This window comes from Grus americana, chromosome 14 (genome assembly GCF_028858705.1).
Source record: "Grus americana isolate bGruAme1 chromosome 14, bGruAme1.mat, whole genome shotgun sequence".
Lineage (NCBI taxonomy): Eukaryota > Metazoa > Chordata > Aves > Gruiformes > Gruidae > Grus > Grus americana.
In genome coordinates this window covers 17,595,861-17,619,846 of record NC_072865.1, presented here as the reverse complement: position 1 = coordinate 17,619,846, position 23,986 = coordinate 17,595,861, and the positions used below count along the sequence as shown (strand labels likewise).

The window sequence follows — 23,986 nt, the reverse complement described above, 5'->3', positions numbered from 1 at the left end:
CATAAAAATAAATCTCTAAGACCAGATGAAATTAGCAGTTTGGTTGAATTCTGCAGCTGAGACAAACAATTACAAAATCTCCCATACAACAAGAGATTGTACTTTATGTGGAGCACTTTGCTAAATAAAAATGTTACAGGTTCACAATGTGGTTGGTACTACACTAAAATCTAGTCGAACAAGACCAGATTTATAACTGTCTTGCAGTTACTGATTTAAAAATGAATTCTAGTAGAAATTGGGACCACAGTTGTTTGTTTTGGGTCGGGGTTTTTTGCTTTGGTGGTTTTTTTGGTCATTTTTTTTAATCCTGTAGTATGAGGCCTGTACTTATATCTGCTTTATTTATTTTGGTGTATGTGGGGAGGTGATTCTTATTTTTCCACTCTGAATCAAGTGAAATTTCAGTAAAGATTCTATAGAGAAGGTGATACCTGGTTTGAATCCAGCTGTGGAACAGCTAGAAATGAATTCATCTCAGCCGATAAAAAGAAGCCTTCTATCTTCAGTCTCGTTTTGAAAAGTCATAATACGCATGTTGTTAAAGCGTTTAGTCTGAGTTTTTGTTTAAATGCAGAGGCATTGCAAAGCTTTTCTGGCATTAAAAATGCAGGCGCCTCAGTTTACCTGGAGAAATTTTAGCTTAAGTTGCCTGTTTCAACCAGTTGCAATTAGGGAGATACAGTGAAGTGACACCTTGTGCTTTCACAAGGCACTGACAAGAATAGGGAGAAAATATGGCCTGCCTTTCCCGATGGTGCTTGTACTTTTTGCTGTCCTTAAGTTACAAGATCATCTAGTTCCAACCCCCTGCCACGGGCAGGGACATCCTCCACTACACCAGGTCGCCCAAAGCCCCATCCAACCTGGCCTTGAACACTTCCAGGGATGGGGCATCCACAGCTTCTCTGGGCAACCTGTGCCAGGGCCTCACCACCCTCACAGGGAAGAATTTCTCCCTTATAACCAACCTAAATCTACCCACTTTCAGTTTAAAACCATTGCCCCCATCCTGTCACTACAGGCCGTGGTAAAAAGTCTCTCTCCATCTTTCTTGTAGTCCCCCATTTATATACTGATGGATTTGGAGCCAAAAATCTCACAAGCCTGAAGTCAACCAATATTCCAGTAGGTACTGTATGGAGTTTTGGCATCAGCTATTAGAATGAACCATCACTTTTCACATGCAGTCAGAACACGTAATTAGGAGTATGTATTAAGTTCAACCTGTTCTACATTGGGTTAGGAGTTTGGAAATACTAGCCAGTCTGTTCTCAAAATACTTTGGACAATTCATTTCCTTTACTCCTTTATAAAATTTTGAACGTAGTATCAATGGAAACCATTTTGCCATCAAGTGCTTTGCCAAGACAAACAAGAGTCTGTTGTACAAAAGCCTTCAACTCAATCATTCTCATACTGCCAGCCACCTCTAAAATCCTCTCTCCATCACTTGTCTAAGAAGCTGTGTTGAAAACTCAATAGTTTGGACTCAAAGCATGGATTCCACCTCCCCTCCCTGTAACCAGATGCTATTCCTTACGTGGGAGATGGGTAGATGTTCCTTCATGAAATTCCTGGGGAATACATGCCAGTAAACTAAGACAATAAAAGCTGTAAGATTCATTGGCAAATAAGTGAGTTCACAAAATAATGGTTGTCAGTTTAGGAATATGGACTGACTTTCATTACATTATCTATTACAGAAATTCACTTACTTTAGAATTTGATCAGGTACTGCCTTATTTTTGAATTTAGGTTGCTCCTCCAGGACTGGTTGCACTGTAAAACACTGGATATCTGAAATCGTGAAAGTTAAGGGCATGTTATTAACTATCAGTATGAAATACTGTAGGCTGTGGAGGAACTAAAAAAATAATTAAAGAAGACATTTCCTGATGAAAAATCTGCAGGGTTCAGGGTTTCATTTGTGGAGCTTTCTTGGCCAAAAAAGGAAAAATGTGCCAGTAGTAACCAGTGAATATATATTAATATTACTTTTGAACTGCATATTTTTATTATTTACTGAATATTGAATACCTGTAGCTGAATTTATCACAAAGAATCATTCATTAAATTTTACGGCCAAGCCAACTTACAAAAAGAATATCAGCAACATCTGATGTTAACAGTTTCACTAGCTTTAGACATGCATAATGTCATGACGTTTAGTATTTCATCTTTGTAATCTGTAATTGAGCAGCCCTTTTACCTGACATTTCCTTTTTCTATGAAAGCATTACTTTTTAATCTGAATACTGTGTTTGTAAGTAAATATATCATATTCTTATATATTTCAGTATATTTGAAACTCATGCCCTCTGGTTAGATTCCGTAGCTTTTTCTTAAGTACATACGCAGCGCATGTCCTGTTAGTTGCAAATAGACTTGAGCCAATTCTACATTAAGAAAGGACTGAAGCATATGATCTCAAAACCAATAACATTAGTTAAGACATAAGACAAACTAGGAGAGCGTGGCTCTCAAGCTTAATGTACTATTTTAGACAAGCTTGTAATACTCTCTGTGTCAGTCCCAACAATGTGAAATGAAAACAGTATTCCTTTTCTCCTCCAGCTGGTTCCATCAGAATATACTCAAGAGAGCACATGAAGTGTTACAATATTACCTTGAAAATTAATAAAGGAAAATCAACACATGGCAAAACAAAAAGTCTGATACTGCGAGGTGGTCTCGTATCTGCTCAGCCAGTAATGATCTAAATCAGAACATGAAGAAAAAAAGATAATGCGAGCAAGCAACTGTTAGAGTACTTTTAAACAAGAATAATTTAAGGCATTCTAAAAGGTGGTTAATGATGTTTGTGAATTAATTTTCCTAGGAAAATTACTGAGAGTGACATAAGGCATATTTATGTTGCCAAGAAATACATGTGATACACAAATGCCAGTCAGAACAATGTCCAAGGAAGACATGAATTTAATATCAAGACACAACAGCTAGGAATAATAGCCAATAATAGACAATTTGCTGCTTTAAACTTAGCCAATTCAGGTGTTCATCACTAGGTTTGCCATCTGAAGAAAATAAAGGTAAACCATGTATGAACTTGAATACATTTTCTTCACTGAAAGGGTTGTCAAGCACTGGAACAGGCTGCCCAGGGAAGTGGTTGAGTCACCATCCTGGAGGTATTTAAAAGATGTGTAGACATGGCACTTAGGGACATGGTTTAGTGGTGGACTAGGTTTATGGCTGGACTCAATCTTCAGGGTCTTCTCCAACCTAAATGATTCTATGATGACTGAAAGAGACAGGCTCCTTAGAACTGTTTGAAAACCAGGAGCAAACATCTTAGGAACAAAACATAAAAGACACACAGGACATATAATTAAAACTGCAAACTGAGCTGCCACGTTAATAAACTTTCATCCTTTTTAGGAAATTATTCTTCCACATAGATAAACTCTTGGTAAAAACAAGGTTTCCCCAACCCGCCCTCATTCTGTAATCTCCCAGGTGTTCAAGGATACATTGACCAGGAGAGTTTTTCACATCCTCTCCAGGTGCTGAGGTGGTGTTCATCTTCTCTGCAATGGGAAACTGACTCATCAGCTGTGCCTGGAAATCCTCTCTCCTCTCATATTCCTTCCCACGATAGATGAATACTTTGTTCTGCAAGGAATAAATAGCTGATTTCTTGGGCTGTCTGATGCTGAGGCAGAACTTACAGATGCATGCTTATCAGTACAAAGATACAATGGGGTCTCCAAATTTTGGAATGAGTGTTACTGTTTTCCAAATAGTCATTAACTATAAAGCAAGACACCTCTTTGACCAGGTGCTGGAATGCAGCACTGACTCCAGAGACAATACTTTGTGCTGTTAGACAGAATGAAGATAAACTGGCATCATCACTGACGATGCTCCTGTAAAGCAGAATAAAATCAGAATGGGAGGTGAGAAAAGTACTGAAATTCCTTTTCTTCTTGTCAAGTAAAAGGATTTGCTTTTCCGGGTCCAGGTTTCACAGCTTTCTAATACCAATATATAGGGTTCTTCTAGCCTGCTTCCTCTCCTTGTGTTATGAAATGTCCTCATTTACAATACAGTCCAACCCCAAATGGGCTCATTTGTAGTTCAGTTTCCTTCATTTAACAGCATACTTCTATAATACCAGAAACAAAAGGTGCACACTTCCTTTGGTGTAATATTAGCATATATTCCCACAACCATTTAAGAGAAAGAATCAGCTTAAACGCATCTGAAAACATTTCATGCATATTCTTACAAGCAACAATTCAGATTCTGACTACAGTCCTGCATCCAAGCAAAACCAAATCCATGGCAAATATCCCCAGAGACTCACTTGCAATGATAGAGTAGGGTCATGATTTTAGAAGCATATGAAAATAGGTGAAAAAAGTAAGAATTTTAACAGGCTTACCCTTAGAAATGTGGGGAATCCTTGTCCATAATACCCAACAGCAAAATAGTCTGGTTTAGGTCTCAGAATTTTCATGATGTTTTCATAGAACTTTGCTTGTTGAATCTGAAAACAAAACCAATTACAATTACTTCTGTTTAGGGTTTTTTTCCATTTATTATTTGACCTCTTCAGTAGTACTGCACTATGTACTACAGCTATCAGTGAATATGCAAGAGTTATCAAGTATCAGTTGGTAAGCTACAGCAATAATCAGGTAGCATGCACATGGCACATGACGCTGCTGTGGTACATTAAATATTGTTTACATTTATATGCAAATATAATACATAGCTAAATGTGTATGGCTTCAACTTCAATTATTTGACCTCAGAATCAGCTTACCCTTAATTTACTAGCATGAAAAGGAAAAAAGCAAACACCAAAGTCGCATTTTACACTTCAAACACTTAACATTACTGAAATAGTACATTTGGAAAAACTCCCTACCTCAGATGTTTTCTTAGGTGTGGATCAACTCAAGCTTTTGCCCTAGCATCATGCTAAGGGCACACACCATGTCAAGGGCCTCGAACAACGTCTTCCATAAAATACTAAGTGTCATAGAGGTTTACTATTTCTATTTCCTGTGTTACATCTATGAGACACGCAACACTGCCACTTAAATGGAATGGGCAAAAATACTGTCTTTATCTTTTAGTTTATGATAAAAGCAGAATTCATTGAGAGGAAAAGAAGCTTGCTTTATACACAACACAAGAACATCGTGTTTTGATTCCCATGGTTTCTTTGTGGAAGATTCAGGGATATCTATTGGATTTATTAACATTTGTTAAAGATCATGCACGTGTGGAGTCTTGGGGGTGGGGAAAAAGAAGGTATGTGGTGAAGGGGATTCTTTTTAGACTAATTAAATTTTAATGAAAACAAATAATTGAATATTTATCTTCCTTTAAGATCTTCCTCCTAGCCTTTGGACCTGGTTCTAATTCCTTGTGATGTATTAATTCCCCAGTCCCCAGTTAGGACAGAATTCTTTAAGCTTGTCAAGATTTGAGTTCCTAAAAGAGAAAAATTTCAGGGAAGAAATGCATCCAGGTGTTTTTTCTACCCTAAAGCAGCACAAAGGTCTCAAAACCCTGTTATATTTCTTTTATACATGTCCTTTAAATTGCGCTAATTGAGAACGTGTTTCTCTCATCTATAAAAGTTTCAAAATATCTCAATGAGCAGATGTCCATGCAACTTTAACAAACAGTTCTTTATGAATCTCTACCACTGGAACATTACAACAAGATAGCAATGCTTTGACAAATCAATTAAAACCCAGGTGTATACAAAAAGCTCATAAGCAGCTCTATCATTTGACAGCTCAAAAGTACTAATTTCTGTGACTGCAATAATTTGAAGAGCTGTATATGATCTTACCAGGTTTTGACTTAGAAGTTCATAGTCAAAAACTTCCTTTTCATACTGCTCTGCAAGTTCTTTGCATAAAGATATGGCTTCTTCCCACATCTGTAATGTGACCACATATTCAAAAAGTAAATCCAGTACCAACAAACAAGTTTTTAATGCATCGCTGTTTAACTACAGTTTTATTGATTATGCTATCTTTAAATTGCAGTCATTTATTAACTGCACATTTAGAATGGAAGACTCAAGGCAATCATAAACTTTAGGAAAACAGGTTAATGTAAAAAATAAAAGTGTTTTATGGTTCATTATAGAAAGGAATAAGTAAACCTACTTTATTCTTACAATAAGATAATAAAAAAAATCACCTAATCTTTCAGATACATTGAAAAAGAAGAGTAAATCACTAAGGTGCATAGCATCCAGAATACACCCCAAGCATAGGAGCAGTGTATGAGGGGATGACACCTGCCTCTCTAAAACACTTCATTTTACAAGAAATTCAGAAGCATATATAATCATAGGTAGCCTTGCATATGGACAGCTAAAAGATTACAAGGCTTAGACTTAAATTGCCACTTGCCCAGAGTAGCAGCTTGTTTCTTTCCACACAACTTAATAGCTACCTCTGAAAATTACTGTGAGGAATTACAGAGCTGCATTGGAAAGACTAGGACACTTTTTCTCATCTGCTATAGGCACTTAATGTACATAGCACAAAAGTGGTCTTAAAGCAGATATATCCTCGAGACAGGGAGTTTCTCAAATTCTATCAGTCTTCTCATCTATTCAGAATAAAGGAGACAAAAGGGGGTTTCTAAGCATAATTCTCTACCGATGTAAGGTCACTGGTGGTCACACACATTATGACCTTTTTTACATGGTGCCACCTACTCCTAGGCTAGGCAGTTCTGAACCTGACAGCTGCATTCAGCTGCCTGATAACCTCCTTTGCTGTGTCTGAGGAGAACCTGAATGCTAGGTAGATCAGAACTCCTGAGGATTTGATTATTCTGATACAGTGGGTGGGGACTGTACATTGTAGTTATTTCAGATGCCAACAAAAAAACTTGAGAAGTTATAAATAGCGCTGCATTTTCCTGTGCAGTGCTGAAGCACCAAAAACTTTCTACCTTCTGAATTATAGGAGGGATTTTTGTGGGGGAGTTATGCCTTTATTTTGCAAGAAGTAGTAATAAATTGCCTTGCCCTTTCATACCTTTGGATACAGCTGAACAAGGCACAATGACTTAAAGGCCTTATTGGGTCATAAGATTCATGATCCAGCACTGCAGATTTTTTCCCTGCTTTCTAGTCCTTTGCTTTATTTCCAAAAATCTCAGCTCTACTGTCATTGTATTGACAGGCAATTTTATTAACAGTTGTTTCTTTTTTTTTTTTTTTGAGAAGCTGAACTAAACCCAGGTACTGAACATCAAACTACTACATTTTAAATTTGGGATACAATTCTCAGACTTCTCTGAAAGAAATAAGGCCATTTTGAACTGTCTGTTTTGTTGGGAGATAATGACTGAATGGTTTAGAAATGCAATTTATGTAGTCTGTCGTCTTTTCCTAGTAAAGGATAGTACATTCAACATTTTTTGTTATTTTATTACTGCCTGACAGTAAAAAACCATTACCCCTCAATGTGGTTATTGAAAGAACATGTTCATATAGAACAGATATACTCTGTGAATAAGCCCTCAGGACACAATTTTTACTTGACCCACATTTCAAAGAGGATTCCCTACACAAATGTTTTATACAGAGAATATTCATTAAATACTACTGTACAAAGGAACACAGTAAAAAGATTTGGCAGGGGGAAGAAATCTACAGACCTACCTTTCCTTTGTCAAAGTATTCTATGATCTTCTCATACAAATTCTCTTTCAAGTGTCGATAGGTCTGTGAACACTGGAACTCTGTCGACATGACTTGGGGTGCACACTGTTCGTCTGACCACTGAGAATAAAAACACATTAACACACCATATGATTTGGGAATTCAACATTTCACACACATGGCCCCACTCCCTCAAGATCTGGTTCCCCGAGCTCTCCTGTTTTTTTTCCCCAGTCTTTTTTACCCTTCCACAAAGAAACTGGAAATGTTTTCATTACCTCTTCAAACTAGTGCTGTATTTCATGTGATAACCAGGACTAGACATAACATTTTAAAAACCTGTGTTCCTTCCTGCTCCGACTCAAAAATTTTGGATAAAAATCTATGTTTGAAAATTAGTTCATTTTATTTCAGTGGTGTCATCCTGACCGATTTGGTTTTGATTTTTTTGGTATTAAAATATTTGTATATATTATCTTTGCCTATACCAATACATACAATATACCTCATATTTTTGTATGATCAGAAAAGTGAAAATGAAGTGTAAGCAAAATAGCACTGTGAAAAGCCAAATTTATATGGTTTTGCACTAAAAGAAATTCCATAAGAAATCTCAAAGTTTTGCTGAAGAACATTTACATTTTGAATTTTCCCTTGAAAAAGAAATGCATCTTACTGACCACTTCTACTGATAATGTCAGTTACAATAAGAATAAACATTAGTTGTAGTGAAAAAATAATTGCCAGGTACAAAGAAAGCAAGCATAATTTGGCAGAATGATCCATATTATTTAAAATGAAAAGTCAGGTGTTGCCCTGTGATAGCTGGAAAAAAATTGTGTTTAATTTTCATCATTGTTGTGGTTGGGATAGTAAGAAATTTGCAAAATGAAAGTCACAAGTTAAATGGCTTCAGAATTTGCACACAATGATCTCACTATAAAGCAAAACTATTTTTGCTACAATATTTAGTTTTACCAACATGTAGCTTTTAATCACCGATTGAAAATACAATTTTGACAATTAATCTTAATTTTTTGTGACCTACTGCAGTATTTTTAACTGGAAACTTGAACATCCCTAACAAAAGTAACTAATATGCAGTAAATCGGAGATTAAGACAATCACTTTTTAATTTATAAATTTGAAAATTGCAAAAGCTTATTTATATATTGAGTTTAGAAAATCTAACCTTCAAGAGCCACGTATGGAGTAGAAGGGTATATGCTGCTTCCGTGTAATTCTCACAATCTAAATGAAGATCTCTTAATTTATACAAATATCTGTTAGAGCAGAGAAGAAGAATTAGAATAGATATTGACATGACTGTGATACTGAGTATCAAAAAAGTTCTAGATAAAGTCCATAATGGAAACTTCATGGATGTCATGCAGTCACTACCCAAAGAGTCTTTAAGGACACAGACATGTTAAAGCTTTGTGCATTTGTTCAGACTTTTCTGTGTTCTTTGCATGCTGAAACATTTTGCACAAAAGGAGGAGGAGGAGGTAACTAACCTCCTCCTGTGAATTGCTGTCAGCTCCCCCCCTAAGAACTACTAGACTCAAGGTCTAAGTCAGACCTCTGAGTCCATTATTTCTGGCCTATTGCTATAGATAGCTGCCTTTCAAGTGCATGTAAACATTTCCTGTGTAAATAGACATAAGAACAACAGATAACACAAGGTAAAGGAGAAAACGGAAAATACCAGCCCAGAAAGACAAAGCAAGTCCCTGTACAACTTAGAAGGCGGTAGGGGCAGAAGAGTTGTTCTATGTTGCCAGTGTTCTTGATCCCTAGGGCAGCATTGCTGCTACCAGCACAACCGCTGCCCATCACGTGAAGCCACATCTTTTCCAGCAGCCAGAAAGAAGCGCATCCCATCCTCTTAGACATAACAGCAGATAGGAACTCTGACCCTTTGCTGTAGCAGTTCAAGGCATTGCCATTCCCAGGTGTCATTCCAGCTGAAAACGCATCCCCCTCAGCAATGACTGCACAGGGAGCACTGTTTCTCCCTGGCCACTCCAGCTCATAGCTCCAGGTTTAGCTCTGAATCACCTTCAGTACTCATTTCCGCTCAGGTTCTGGGCTTTGGACTGCAGTGGCTGAGGTGCAGAACCACCTGCAGTGGCTGAGGTGCAGGTGGTTCTGCAGATTTTGCAGAACAAGAGGGGAGGCAGGAAATAGTAAGCTTTTGAACAGCAAACTTTGCTGCAGCTCATATGGAAAACCCTTGGAGACAGTAAAAGGCCATGTCACATCTGAAAGAATTTGCTGAGAATTTGCCATTATAGCTGTAGCTCTTGCAGAAAAATGTTTTACTAGTACTTCTGCATTGCATGTAGTGTTGCATATTTAAAGAGACTTGGCAGACTGCACAATTCTACAAAACTGGAATGTTTTTTCTGCCATTCTAAATGTACATTATACCCTCCATCAAACCTCAAATCTAGCTGCATTTTCTTTATTTGAAACAATAGACAATGAATGGTGGATGATTTGACCAACTAAAAGTTGATTCTTGGGGAAAAAAATGCTGCTGCTGAATACATATGATAAATTCCAAATCTCTGAAGGCTAAGCACACAATGGAATAAGGATATAAATGAGGCCAGGGCTACAACAGAGTCATTGTGGACAGTAAACTAACGTTAAGTAACAGAAATCCAAGTACAATAATAAAAACAGAATTTGTAATATTATTGCCCTCTTCAGAACAGATCCAATAGAACTGCCATACCTGATATACATCTCTTCCCGGTTAATGTGCTTGTAGAAATTCTAGGGACACAAACATTTAAAAGTTATTTCCTTAAGTCTTTTATTAAAACACAAGATAAAAATACATATGCTGAGGTTTTGCTTTTCTTGCTAGTTGGATAGCATAAGTGATACATTATTTACAGACTATCTTAAGTTTAAACCTGGCACTACTGCTTCAATTAATACTTCAATTAGTTATTAGTATGCACTATACATACACATGTATACTTCTAGTTCACTGATGAAATAATTAGTGAAAGTTTTTCTGTTGGAGCAGAGGAAAACATGGTTAGCCAAATGCATTAACATAATTAACGACATGCTCTGGCTACAGTTGATGGCCAGAAAAGAAACTGGTATTTATAGAAGTTGATATGTAACACTGTTGTGCAATACCTCTGAAGGGACTAATTCCAGGAATAAAGCCCATTTCTGTCACCATAACACTCCTGCAGGTATAGAAGTTGCTAAGGCTGTGCAAAATATGTGACAAGAATTGCCTCCTGAAGAGTTGCAGAAATTTATACCACATTGCACAGTGATTACTGAGGAACAGAGAGTATGTGAGTGCAATACATATTAACCATCTTCTCTTTCCAACCTTTAAAATTGACGAAGGATCCTCTGCAGCTTAGAAGAATTTCTGCGATATCCTCATTACAAAATATGAATAGAAAAAAAGACTGGGTGGCCTAGAACCAGATCAGAGACTCAAATCTTCTTGGCACCTTACTGAAGGTGTATCTTGCAGGTTTCTTCCCCCGATTTAAAACCCGTAACTGTTGAGTTGCTAAGCAGCAAGTGGATTAGTTTCTCTGGCAAAACTCAACTCTGGCAAAAGCCCACTGTTACGTTAAGCCTATCAAAAGGTAAAGGTGTATGAGCAGACTTCCTTATTTATCCACGGAATCAGAGTGGATAAAACATACAAGCAAAATCAATGAACTGAGTGGATGTTACTTTCAGGTTTGTGCATATATCCATGCAAATAGACATAAAAATCTCCTGCCTTAGTGATTTAAATCACTACTGAGCATTGTTAACCACTCCTGTCCCCAGGAAGATTTACCTTCACCTTTAGTAAATAGATTCTAAAGCTCTTCTCCATTCTCACACAAGAATGACAAGAGAGAACATACCAGTAAGTTCACAGTGCAGCTCATGCGGTTGTCCTTGCTTTCATCATTCATCACAGTTCGGTAATCCAGCAGTTTCTCCAAGAGGCCTTTAACTAGGTTGACAAAATTTTCAACCGATCGAGAAATGGTGGGATACTGACGCGCACACTCTGTAAGACTGCAAACAAAAAAAAAAGTTTTTACAATATTGTGAAAATTAGCATCCCATCAGCTGAAAAACTGTTTGGACCTGGAGGCAAATGCTGAATTAGGGTTAAAACAACTGCAGAATGCACTGGAAATCCGCTTCGTGGGTTGGTAATTTAGATATCCAGAAGACAGATGAGATATAAATCAAAAGAAAAAAATGAAATATTTACTTGTCCTGTCTGAAAATTACTTCAAATTCAAGGTTTTTAATTTCAGAATGCAGCAACCTGCATCCGTGGCATAAAGAACTCAGGTCTCTGGAATGCCATGCTATTGCAATAAACATTAGACTTGACTTCCCTCTGTTATCACACAACATAAAATGCAACAGTTATTTCCTCCTCTTTGTACAGTTAGGTGTGAGTAGAAAGTTCAAACTAACATAAATTACAATTTACTAACAAGACATCACCGATTTGCCTTTGAGAAATAAGAAAACCAAACAATAAACTTTCTGCAGATCAAAAAAAGCAGTTAGTTCTCTTCTGACAAAAATATAGGAAAGCGTTACACATCATCATCAGATTCTAGTTTACATTAGCAAAACATTAGCACATGCTGTTTTAATAAAGTAGGCTGGGGGTGGGCAAGATCTTGGGAGGGGAGGTAGCCAGGGCACCTGAACCAAACTGACTGTTGTGGTTTAACCCCAGCTGGAAGCTCAGCCCCACACAGCAGCTCACTCACTTCCCCCACGGGAGAGGAAAAGTGAGAAAACTCGTGGGCTGAGATGAAGACAGTTTAATAGGTAAAGCAAAAGCTGTACGCGCAGGCAAAGCAAACCGAGGAATTCATTCCCCACTTCCCATCGCAGGCAGGTGTTCTGCCATCTCCAGGAAAGCAGGGCTCCGTCATGCATAACGGTGACTTGGGAAGACAAATGCCATCACTCTGAACATCACCCCCCTTCCTCTTCCTTCCCCCAGCTTTATATGCTGACCGTGATGTCACAGGGTATGGGATATCCCTTTAGTCATTGGGGTCAGCTGTCCTGGCTGTGTCCCATCCAACTCCTTGTGCACCCTCAGCCTGCTTGCTGGTGGGGTGGGGTGAGAAGCAGGAAAGCCCTTGGCTCTGTGTAAGCACTGCTCAGCAGGAACAAAACATCCCTCTGTTATCAACATTATTCTCATACTAAATCCAAACCACAGAATTGTATCAGCTACTAGAAAGAGAATGAACTCTATCTCAGCTGAAACCAGGTCACTGAGCAACAGGATATTCCACACCATATGATGTCTGCTCACCAATAAAAGCCAAGAGAAAGGAGGAAGAAGGGGGGGCACTCATTATTACAATGTTTGTCTTCCAGAGCAACAGCTACGCATAGTGAAGCTCTGCTTCCCAGGAAGTGGCTAGACATTGCCTGCTGATGGGAAGTAGAGAATAAATCTTTTGTTTTCCTTTGCTTAAGTGTGTGGTCTTTGCTTTTGCTTCATTAAACTGCCTTTATCTTGACCCATGAGTTCTTTTCCATCTTATTTTCTCCTGCCTCGCCCCCCATCCTGCTGAGGAGGGGAGCGATAGAGCAGCTTGGTGGGCACCTGGTGTCCAGCCAATGTCAACCCACCACAATGCACAAAGTAATTACATCTATATTTGGCATATTCTATTAATAACATATCAAAATCACCGTGTATCTCACAGGAAAATAATAAAAACAAGCTAACAATTGCAAAATTATCCCTGACACTATGCTGTGTGCTTAAGCTGAGCAGTTCCAATGTCACATTATTCTTAATTCTGACCTCTCAGTGTTTCATTAACAGCACTCAATTTATATGCAAATACACTTAATAATTCATCATTAATCTTTAAGTACAGTATTATTTTTAACTTTTCATTATAAATTATTAAGTTTTAGTTAATTGCAAAAATAATTTTTTTACTCCTCAGAATTATTTAAACTTTCTTCAGAAAATACATATTCATAATAACTTAAACTGCAAAGAAATCCTCAAAGCTTTGGCCTAGAATGGAACTTCAGCAAAGTACCCCGTATCAAAGTTCTAACTCAAAGTAAACCCAGCACCTAATGTTTATTCCTTTGATTGTACAGATCCAACATAGTTATTTTGCTGAGACAGAGAGAGTGTGTACATGCATGTCTGAAAGAACAAGATGTGACAAAGACTAACAGATAAAACCAGAATACTTTAATTGCTGTTGTCTGACTAGTCTGAAACAATAACCGAAATATTTACATAAATTACTGAAACATGGATTATGACATTAAACATACTGTAAATGGAACGTTAAATACTAAAGGTTCTGAAGATTTGACAACCAACAGAATAGGCTGAAGCATGTTAAATGATATTTGTGGAAAAGAAAATAAGAAAGCCTCAGAATCATATAGGGGACTGGAGTACCGTACAGGACAAATGGGGTTAGTTTACATATGTAGGTGTCAGAAACAGGATGCTAACAAAGGAAAGCACAGTCACCGTTTAAGTGACTATTATGAATTTTTGCCATAGGTTCACTTGGAGTGACAGCAAACAAGGCAGATCTGTGAACATCTCTTGACTGTGAAACGAACGTGAGTCACCAAGGCATCGCATTTCTTTCCAACACAAGTAGAAAAACATCGACATAAACCACAAGCTATTGCTAGATCTCAACCAGGATATAGTACATAACTCCAGTCACTAAAGATGAACTGGAGTACACAGAGAACTACAAAATGAACAGAAGAGAGGAATATGTGCCTCATGAGGGAAGATTTAAAAAGTTTAAAAGTCCTGCTCATCTTTATACAATAATCCCAATAAAAAGGACCCATAAAACTTTAGAAGATTTTTTTTTCCCCAGGAGGGAGCAAGAAACCTTTGAATTTTTAAACAGACCTTAAAAAAAATAAAAGTTTTAAAATAAAAAATATTTCCAATAAAGCTCAAGAAAACAACTGCATAACATGAGCCACTGCAACAATGGGGAATCGGAAGCTTCCAAACACTATTTTGTGTTGTGCATATATTAGTAACTAAAACATGCCAGAATTCATTTTCTGAGCCCAAAGACAAGTGGCTTAGCACAACTTGTACTCATATAGCTAGATTCTCCTCCGTTTCCCAAACCAGGGTAGCCTTGTCTGTTCTGCCTACTGACAACAGCCTCTCATCTGTTCCATGTTATCCCAACTCTTGCTTGGTGTTGTCCAGGACAGCATTCATTACCACAGGTCATAGCCACGCCATGGCACATTGCAACATGTAGGACTATGGACAAACGCAAGGCAGTGGTTTAACTTCTGCTGAACTATTAGTTTACTGGGTTTATTTATTCAGTTTTAATAAATAAAAAATATTATTTATTTATTTAATTTTACTATGAAGTGACATCTTTAGAAATATGGAAATCTTGAAGTCTTGTAGAACGTGAGACAGTATCAAGGGAAAAAACCAGATATGTCAAAGACAGAAGGGTACCTTGGAAAGGCAGGAAGATCAAATGCTACGTAGTATGTTTGATGAGACTATTTAACTGCACTCCTGAAAGATGGGGTTTAACTGGATAGGCACCAGTTCTTTAGAAACATATTTCAACACAAGAGTAAACTGCAAACAAGTCAAGCAAACGATGTTACACAGCTCAGAAAAAGTAAACTTCAAAGAACTTCATGCACAAGATCTGAAAGAAGCTTTTCTCTTTGCATTGATAAAGTCTCAGTTTGAATACTCTCTCCAGCTTTAAGGCAATGTAGTATTTCAAAATAGACGTAGACATTGTAGGAATGTCCAGAAAACACTCCATATGATAAACCAAAATACTAGGGTTGTTAACCCTAAAGAGAAGACCAAAGGAAACTTGACAGCAACTTTCAAATTTATTAAAAGCTGCTGCAAAGAAAAACAGAATAAATGATTCTTCATGTCCCCTGTGGGTAAACCAAGAAATAATTGGCTTAAACTGAGGCAAGGAAGATTTAGTATCGATATTTGGAAGAAAAACTTACTAGCAGCAAGGAAAGTTTAGCACTGCAATAAATGTCCACTATGTCAGCTGAATCCCCAGTATTAGAGATGATGAATTGTAGTGACAGTTAAGGCAGGCATCGCAGTTTAGGCTTTGCAGCAGTGTGATTAAGAAAACTATGTACGTGCAGGCCTGTTCTGGGTCATACCAAGAGCTAGTCTGAACATCTCTGTGTCACCTCTTAGCTATCCTAAGACTTGAAGACAAACAGTATATGTTCAAAATTGAAAAATTTGTTTATTGCTCTCAGTTTACATAGCCATTGCATGTTAGGAAGTGAAAGAGACAATTTTAAAACTTTATCTATCCTTGCCAGTGTATCAGTTTCAAAGAATAGTTTTATATTGCTTAAAAAGTGTCAGTACTTTTACTTTTTTCAAGTCTGCCTCTCTATTTTATCTGCCTCCTCATAGGACTGAAATTAAACAAACATAGTGAACATGTAAATTATGTTTCTTTTAAAATTTACTATTTAATTAGAACATAACTAGATATTATTTACATAAGATAACATTTACATATTATTATTTGATTATATATTTCAATATTTTTTACAAAATTATGTTTTCACTGAAAGTAGACTTTTTTCTTTTGTGGTATTCACAAAGATTGCATGCTCCACCTGGTGAGGGATGTGACTTTGCAAAGATTGGTACCCCCTACACAAAAATACAGTACATACATACAAGGTAGCAGGCTTTGAGAAAGTAAAAACATACACACTCAACGTCACAAAGCCTGTATCAATTCTGTCAGGTAGCCGAAGTGCTACAGCATTTTTATACTTAATAACTATCAAGGTTATCAATGCTTGAGAACGTGTATGATGAGCAATGTACTTTCTGCTGTTACAGTCTAAGGCACAAAGCTAGGAACAAGTTCTCAGAGGCAGGGTGAGGATTCCACCACCACCCGATACATCACACATGCAACCTTCCACGAGTGAAGGCACAGCTATTAAGTCTGAGAATAAAACTGAATGTGGCCAACAAGAGGAGCAGATGCTCTATCAGGCTTTGGGATTCCTAGAAATAAAAATATTTTTATTAACGGTAGCACTTCACAATATTCTCATTCCAGGATAGTCACCTTATGTAAGTTCAGAGAATAACCTCTTAGAGTCCAATCTAGACATCAAGAAAACCAAGTAAGACATTTTAAAATACCTTCTTGTTAGTGTGAAATAAAACCAAGGAAAGTTATAAAGAAAGATGGGGAAAGACAAAAAAGTGGGGTGAATATTTGATTATCTTTGCTTCAAAGTTGGACAGAGAAATGCAGGTTAAGTATAATTTCTTCATAATTTAGCTGGAGCACAAAATCCTGAAAAGCAACCAGGAAAATAGTTTCAGTAAGGAAAACTACAATTCAAACCAGGTTTACTGAAACAGTATGCTATTTCCAGTCCCTTCATAAAAAAAAGCTGCTCAGATTATTTTCTTTTTAAGTGAGGTTACGAACTTGAGGAGTGGGAACAATAAGATACAAACACATGCTGAAGGCATTTATTCTCACGCACTACTTACATGGACTCAAACAACTGCATGTAGTGTTCATCCCCACGTCCTCCTTCCACCTCATGGTCCAACTTCAAAATTATTTCATTTTCAAACTAAGAAAGAAAGAAAAATCAAAACACTGAGCAGATATCCAGAGGTCAAACACATTTCAATATGGCATCAAAAGAATACCTTTGTACAGTTATATCACACATTCCCAAGGGTTAAATGCTTGAGTGTATTCCAGTTGAATAATGCACATCTGACTGTCTTTAGATACTTATTTCTTAGTACAAACTGATAAAATAACCTGAGAAAACAGGCTTACAGCATCTGTATTATGGGTCTTCACAGAACATTTCTAATTTGAAATGCAGAATTTCAGAGTAAGTAGAATCACTTTTATCACCCTGATAAAATATGAACAATCTTACAGTATACAATACCTTATTTAATTGCTAGTTGTTAAGTCTAGTCTTTAGGAAACAGTGGCATATAAACAAAGACAGCAAACAAGCTATTTTTGTAGTTAAACACAATTCATTCCCCCTCTCTGCATCATTTCTTCAATGTTATCTACAGTTGTGACACCGCTTCATTTGGAGCCATCAGCAGCCTTATTTCTCTACTTGTAAGGTCAAAAAGTACCATTTTCCCCTCTCTGAATAGGAAAGGAATCTATGCAGTCTGTGTGCATACAAAGAGATAAAACCCATTCATATTTCTCCACTGGTCACACCTTGTTGGCTATCACTAGTCAGCCAACTCTTAAAACTCCAAGGCTTCTAGGTTTCCTTTTATCCCAAACCTAGTTTACAGAGAAGCACTACATCCCACTCTGCAGAGTCGCTCTTGAAACTTCAACCTAATTACTGGGCTCAGCCATTCCTATAATAAATTTCTCGAAGCTGGGTATCTGAAGATGTTACCTATATTATTTACTTGCCGCTGCTGTCACACCCTGTAACACTCTCTTGTATACTCTTCACGTAGTTTTACATAATTAACCAAGGGAACAATATCCCACAGTATTTAGAAAAAGATATTTTCAAAGTTTGTCACACAGGTAAAGAAAAAGTTCTCTGGGAAACTAATGCTAACGTGCAAAACTGTTATTACAAATATGCATGCAAATTGTCAATGACAATAGCTTGACATCTTTAAAGTATAATAAACTCCAGCAATGTCTCTGGAGAATTTCTAGGTAATATATTGTTAATATACCATAGTAATATACCATTACCTCTTAAAGAAAATGGAAGTACACACTAGACTGCATTTTAACCCAGCACTTTACAAGATCATATGTTAATTTTATAAAGCCTCTTTAAAAATGTTATTGTGCTATTGCGATACAAATATACAATTGTAATTTGTCATGCCTAAGCCTTTGCACTACATCATACACAGGAAACTGCTTTATCATTTTGAAAGAGTTACTCCAATCTAACATGTTAAGATTGGAATTTGTAATTAGTTTGCAATGCCTTTACCATATATTATGCAGACTGCATTCAGGTCTGGGAAATTAAAACCATGGAAACTATAACACATACATAGCCTTGTGGAATTTTTCCCTCCCTTTCCAAGCACCTTAAAGCATTAAGATTTGCATGTTAGAAAAATGTCCTCAAATAGTTGATATTTATGTATCATACTCGTAACAGAAATACAAAAGATGAGGCCTTTTTGTGTTTTTTTTTTCCTCAATATAAAATGAAAAATACCAGTGGAAAATTAAAAAAAAAAAAAAAGTAGTAACTTAAGTCAGTTGGAAATTTACTGGGAGAGTGTTCCAAGGAAAATATACCCCCATTAATATTGTCCAGTGTAGACCCAGGCATTTTGAATCAGATTACTGGGTGTACTAGGACAACAATTACTGGAAGTATTAAGACAACTATAGTGTTGTCCTTCAGACATGATCTGAAATAATTAAAAAAAATAAAGTGTTCAAAAAATAAAGTGCTTTAAAATAACCTGATATATCAATCTTAGAAAACAGAAAACTAAAATAAATGTAATACAAAAGTAATGCATGGCAGAAAATAATTTAATTCAATAAGCTTATCAGAAATAAATACTAATATTAAAATGCTGCACTAAAAGGCAAACAACCCATTACCATAATTTTCCCCAAGCTTCAAATATTATGTTGTGAAGAAGCAGGTATCTTTTTGCACCTGCAGGTTGGAAACTCAGCACAAAACCAAGTTCGCACCAATGGAAATCCCCGTCAGGGCAGAGCCATTCTCCTATGAGCAGTCCCTAGCTGTAAGTACAAAGGGAATACTTTTTATACTCTTCGGGCACCTAAGTCAGTTTGACCTTGCTCTGTCCTTAGCCTTCACTGAATATCTTCATTGCTTCTAAGCCTCTTGCCTGATAATTTTGATTCTTCATTCTTTGACATGTCTTTTTGGCTTGCTATACGAGACCCCTAAAATTTATAAAGCATTCCAAGATTCATCAGCTTGATTCAATGTCTGGCTTTTAGCACTGCTCGAAGCCTGGACATACCCGTTCACTAAGCTTCCATTTCATTTGGGTCTGCCCTTTGGAAGGAAGCGTGATACATGATTCTCAAAGTCTTAGTGTAGCTATAGTAGTTTTTGTTCTCATCCAACTAATTGTTTTATGTTCAGCTATCATCATATGAGAAAGTAACTTGCTATAGATTTATAAAGAATCTGCAAAGTTAGAGAATTACAAGTTTTTAATGCCAACACTTTTTTTAAACTTTTCTAATGTGGCTGTCAATGTCTTCTTTATGCAGTCATAACATGTATCAATCCCTTCCCCCCAAGATTTCTACTAAAATCTTTGAGTATCCTATGAATAAATTACTCAGGTGCTAAAAAATTAATCTTCATTTTTTGTTTCTAATATTTCATGGAAGTACTCAATGTTTCACATTGTTACACATAGCGCAGTGAGGTGGCAGAAAGGAAAGGGGTGTTTACGTTGTCTGTTCTATTGCCCTATGACTCAGCTAGAGACATACTAAAACTGAAAGATTGCTCGTGCTCTGAGAGCAAGCACACATGCTAGCGAGAGAAGCACGCAGAAGAGTGCAGACAAGACATTGGAGAAGAGCAGGAAGCAAGTCAAAAGAGACTTTTCCAGGAGCTAAAGAAAAATTTGTGTCCTAGTGAGATCTAGCTTAAGGTAAAAGAAACCTTGGCACAGTATTTTCAAGAAGAGGTGGGAAAGGTCTACCACAAGGTTCTAGACAAGCCATTAACCCATCAAGCAGCAGAGAAAAAGCATTAGAAACCTGGGAGATCTGCATTGAAATAAAGCTCTGTTGCTTTACATAGATATAATTATCGAAAGCAGGGTAAAAATGACAGAAAATGGACTACTGTACTAATACAGCAAGTTTTCAACTTTTTCTTTCACACAACGTGTAGTATATGAGTAATTTTGTTTTCTCCCTGGAGTGTTTCTGTGTTAACTGCGAACTTTGGCAGGTTGGGATCCAGATCATCCAGGCAGAGAACTTCAAGCCTTTCATGGTAGAAACAATTACTACAGTATTTTATATGTGGTACTACCATAGTTAACTGCAATCCAAGATATTTTTCCTTACTTAAATATCTCATCAAAAAGTTCAGCCCTGAGCTGAAGAAGCCAAGGCCACGGCTACATGTAACAAAATAGTTCTTCCCCTTACAACACCAAGCAGGTCATGCGTATCTTCAGACATGTTTTGGAAGGGACAATTCCTTCAGTTGTAGAGAACATGACATTCTAACTGAAAACATGTTACTACATGTACTTCCTTGAAGTAGGTCATGATTAAAACTCTCCACCCAGAAAAATTACTCAGAATTTTTCAAGAACAAAGCCCAAGCATTCCCCATTTTTCTCCAGATACGGCTACCCAGGACCAGCAAAGGTCAAAAGATCAAAGTTATTCCAGAATATAAACCAATCAAATTATTTCACCCCTAAAATCAGTAAGTGCAATTATGTTAAAACAGCTTCTTAAAGAACAGATTTATAAGCTACATAATATATAAAAATCTCTATTTAAACAAGCTACATAATATGTAAAAATCTCTATTTAAACATCCTTAGATCTATCCCTGAGAGCAACCTTAAAAAAACCAAACCACCTCCACATTCTATTCAGATTTAAAGTTTTAAGATAATTGACAGATGTCACATGCTCACTACCCATGTAGTACCCACATACTGTAGAATATCTCGGGTTTCACTGTCTCACAGCTGCGAGTACAATTCCATACTGAGGCAGAAGAACTAGCAGGATTACTCAACCAGTAATCATGAAAGAACAGGAAGCCATGCCTCCAACCCCAGATCTACTGCATCACCCCGATGCTGCAAACCGCTCTTTAGACAGAAGACTGAAGTGGGCCATTGCTTCTTTGAAGGACCTTTGAAACAGTGTCTTGAGCGGCCTAACTGCTACATTAATCACACAAAAAGCAAAAAGCTAGGTGCAGACAGTTGGGCAATACAGATACACTCCTCTCTTCTCTAGAAGGGGCAGGGAGGAAGGAGCAATTTCAACCACTTATTTCTCAGACCAAGTCAGAACAACAAACCCACAGCTGTAAATATGAGAAACCAAAACCGTTAGTATGATTATAATGCAGCACCAGACAGATATGCTTCAAACAGAAATATTTGAATACTTCACAGAGGGTCAATGCGATACACAAGACTGTGGATACAAGTTGTGTACATGCTATACAATGGCATAAACAGGCGATTTTTCCAGCTCAGCACCACGTATAGCATATTTTAAGCTGAGTAGGAAAGTAATGTTCATGAAAAGACAAATAGCACTGTTTTACATGAACATAGAATAGTTTAAATGTTCTGCTGCCTGGATGAAGGGGAACATTGAGAAAATACATTGCTCTTGATTATCAGTGAGATGCCTACGTATAAAAGGTCATTGCTTAATGTGAATACATTAGTACTATTTCTTAATTATTTTTTTGATAGAACTGTCAAATAAGAGGGAAGCTTATTTTTTCTTTAGAGGCCACAAAGAATTTTAGTTTGTTATGAGTACCAATAGCCTGTGATCCAGAACAATTATTGCCCTGTTACTTGCAGGTTTTGCTGCTCTAGTATCAGCTCTTTCTCTGTAATTAGAATACAAATTAAACATTGCCAGTGGAACAGTACATACTATACCAATACTAGAGAATAAAGAGCTATCATTGAAATATAGAGAAACAGAAAAAAGAAAAGAAAAATTACTCTGGCTGGTCCAGGCTGAAGAAAGAATTTGAAAGGGCTCAGAATTAATTTCTTTAAGTAGTATGTCTAGTAGTATATTAGTGTATATATGTGTATTAGTAACATGGGTAAGAGAGGTACATGGCAGTTTCAGGACAGGGCAATATTAAGGAAAAACATCCAAGCCAGTCCTTTTCTAGAGCTGAAGTCTGCGGACTTACTGCAGTAAGACAGAAATCTGTGAATATAGTGCAAGTCAAGCACCAGTTAAAAATCATCCACCTCTTAAATCCTTCCTAGTACTTATTCAGCAAGTAGAGAATTGATTACTGCTCTAAGAAGCAATAATTTCACAGATGCTGGATATGAACAAAAAAGTCTTCCTAAGCATCTTTCCTGCAGTTTCTCAACAAGCTGGGGCGGGGGAAGCCAGTTACTTGAACCAAAATATATAAAATAGCTGGCAGAAATAGACAATAAAGTTTTCACATGTCTGTGCCAAAATTAAGCCCTTGAAAGGGTATTTCTCCTCTAACTTAAACAGAGTGTGCCTAATTGTCATTGGCACCAATTTGGCTTTAAAACCACCTGCTTATCTAATAAATCCAAGAAATCTCTACATCTCTGAACACACTTCAATACCAAACCACAAAACATCTCCATTTTTTTCTACATGGATCTGTCTGAAGCACCAAGCCATACCAGCTTGGTTTCTGCTAATGAGATGATCTCCCATCCTTCTGAAATCCTCATGCATAGTACAATTTCAAGAACTGAGAGTAAGAAATATGGGTATTTACAGCAATTATGACTACATGAGCCAGGGGAGCTTGCTGAGAACACCTTTATTTACTCATTTAGTAACCTTTCACAGCTATTAGCTCAGAAAAATACGAGACTCCAATAGGTTCACCAAGAGTAAAGATCTATCCTCTACCCATACCCGTAGCTATGTAAGCCCAGGAGCACACCATCGGTCAGCACTATTTTCTGACACAGCCCAACAACAGTCAGGAAGGAAAGCAAATATAGAAATCTTCCCCAGATGGCTTCAGCAACTGGTGGAACCAATGAAACACACTAAATTGAAAATACTACACAGAAACAGAATGACTTATTTGAACAAAAATATAAACACAGATGAATTAATCTTTCCTAAGCCAAGTTAAATCCTTAACGTAACTTGAATCCATGTTTATTTCAATTATATTTTCATTTAGTCTGCAAAGAGCTAACCTTTTATATTTGGCTTCGGTTTTAAGTAAGCCTTTTCTATCTTTTAGCCTCAGATTATCAGTTAGAATAAACAGTACTAGGTTGCTTGATGATGTGTCTTCCTTTGGGAAGTCTTAATAAAATGTACAACCTGATCTTTCGAGGAAAAATGGGTTATCAACATTTGGAGGGTGAGATTCTTTTAACATCATGTGTCCAACACATAGGCAACTAGCTTCCCTTTATATGGGAAGGAGAAGGGGATATATTTGCAGGAATAATTCTGTCCACAGACTCTGAATGTAAGT

At 37.0% G+C, this 23,986-nt stretch overlaps 1 protein-coding gene across 2 annotated transcripts in view; it reads right to left on the bottom strand.

The window, feature by feature from the left end:
• Positions 1 to 23,986, bottom strand: part of DOCK2 (dedicator of cytokinesis 2) — a 203,119-nt gene that overhangs the window by 18,123 nt on the left and 161,010 nt on the right. Inside the window, exons 34-42 of one of the 2 annotated variants that reach the window (XM_054841776.1) lie at positions 17,271 to 17,356; positions 11,578 to 11,734; positions 10,416 to 10,456; positions 8,865 to 8,955; positions 7,673 to 7,792; positions 5,837 to 5,926; positions 4,409 to 4,513; positions 3,495 to 3,636; positions 1,719 to 1,800 (exon numbers count right to left, since the gene is read on the bottom strand). In XM_054841776.1, coding sequence (XP_054697751.1) covers positions 1,719 to 1,800; positions 3,495 to 3,636; positions 4,409 to 4,513; positions 5,837 to 5,926; positions 7,673 to 7,792; positions 8,865 to 8,955; positions 10,416 to 10,456; positions 11,578 to 11,734; positions 17,271 to 17,356 — 914 coding nt within the window. Of the gene's footprint in view, positions 1 to 1,718; positions 1,801 to 3,494; positions 3,637 to 4,408; positions 4,514 to 5,836; positions 5,927 to 7,668; positions 7,793 to 8,864; positions 8,956 to 10,415; positions 10,457 to 11,577; positions 11,735 to 17,270; positions 17,357 to 23,986 lie in introns of those variants that run through there. The other variant, XM_054841777.1, reaches the window with a different exon arrangement.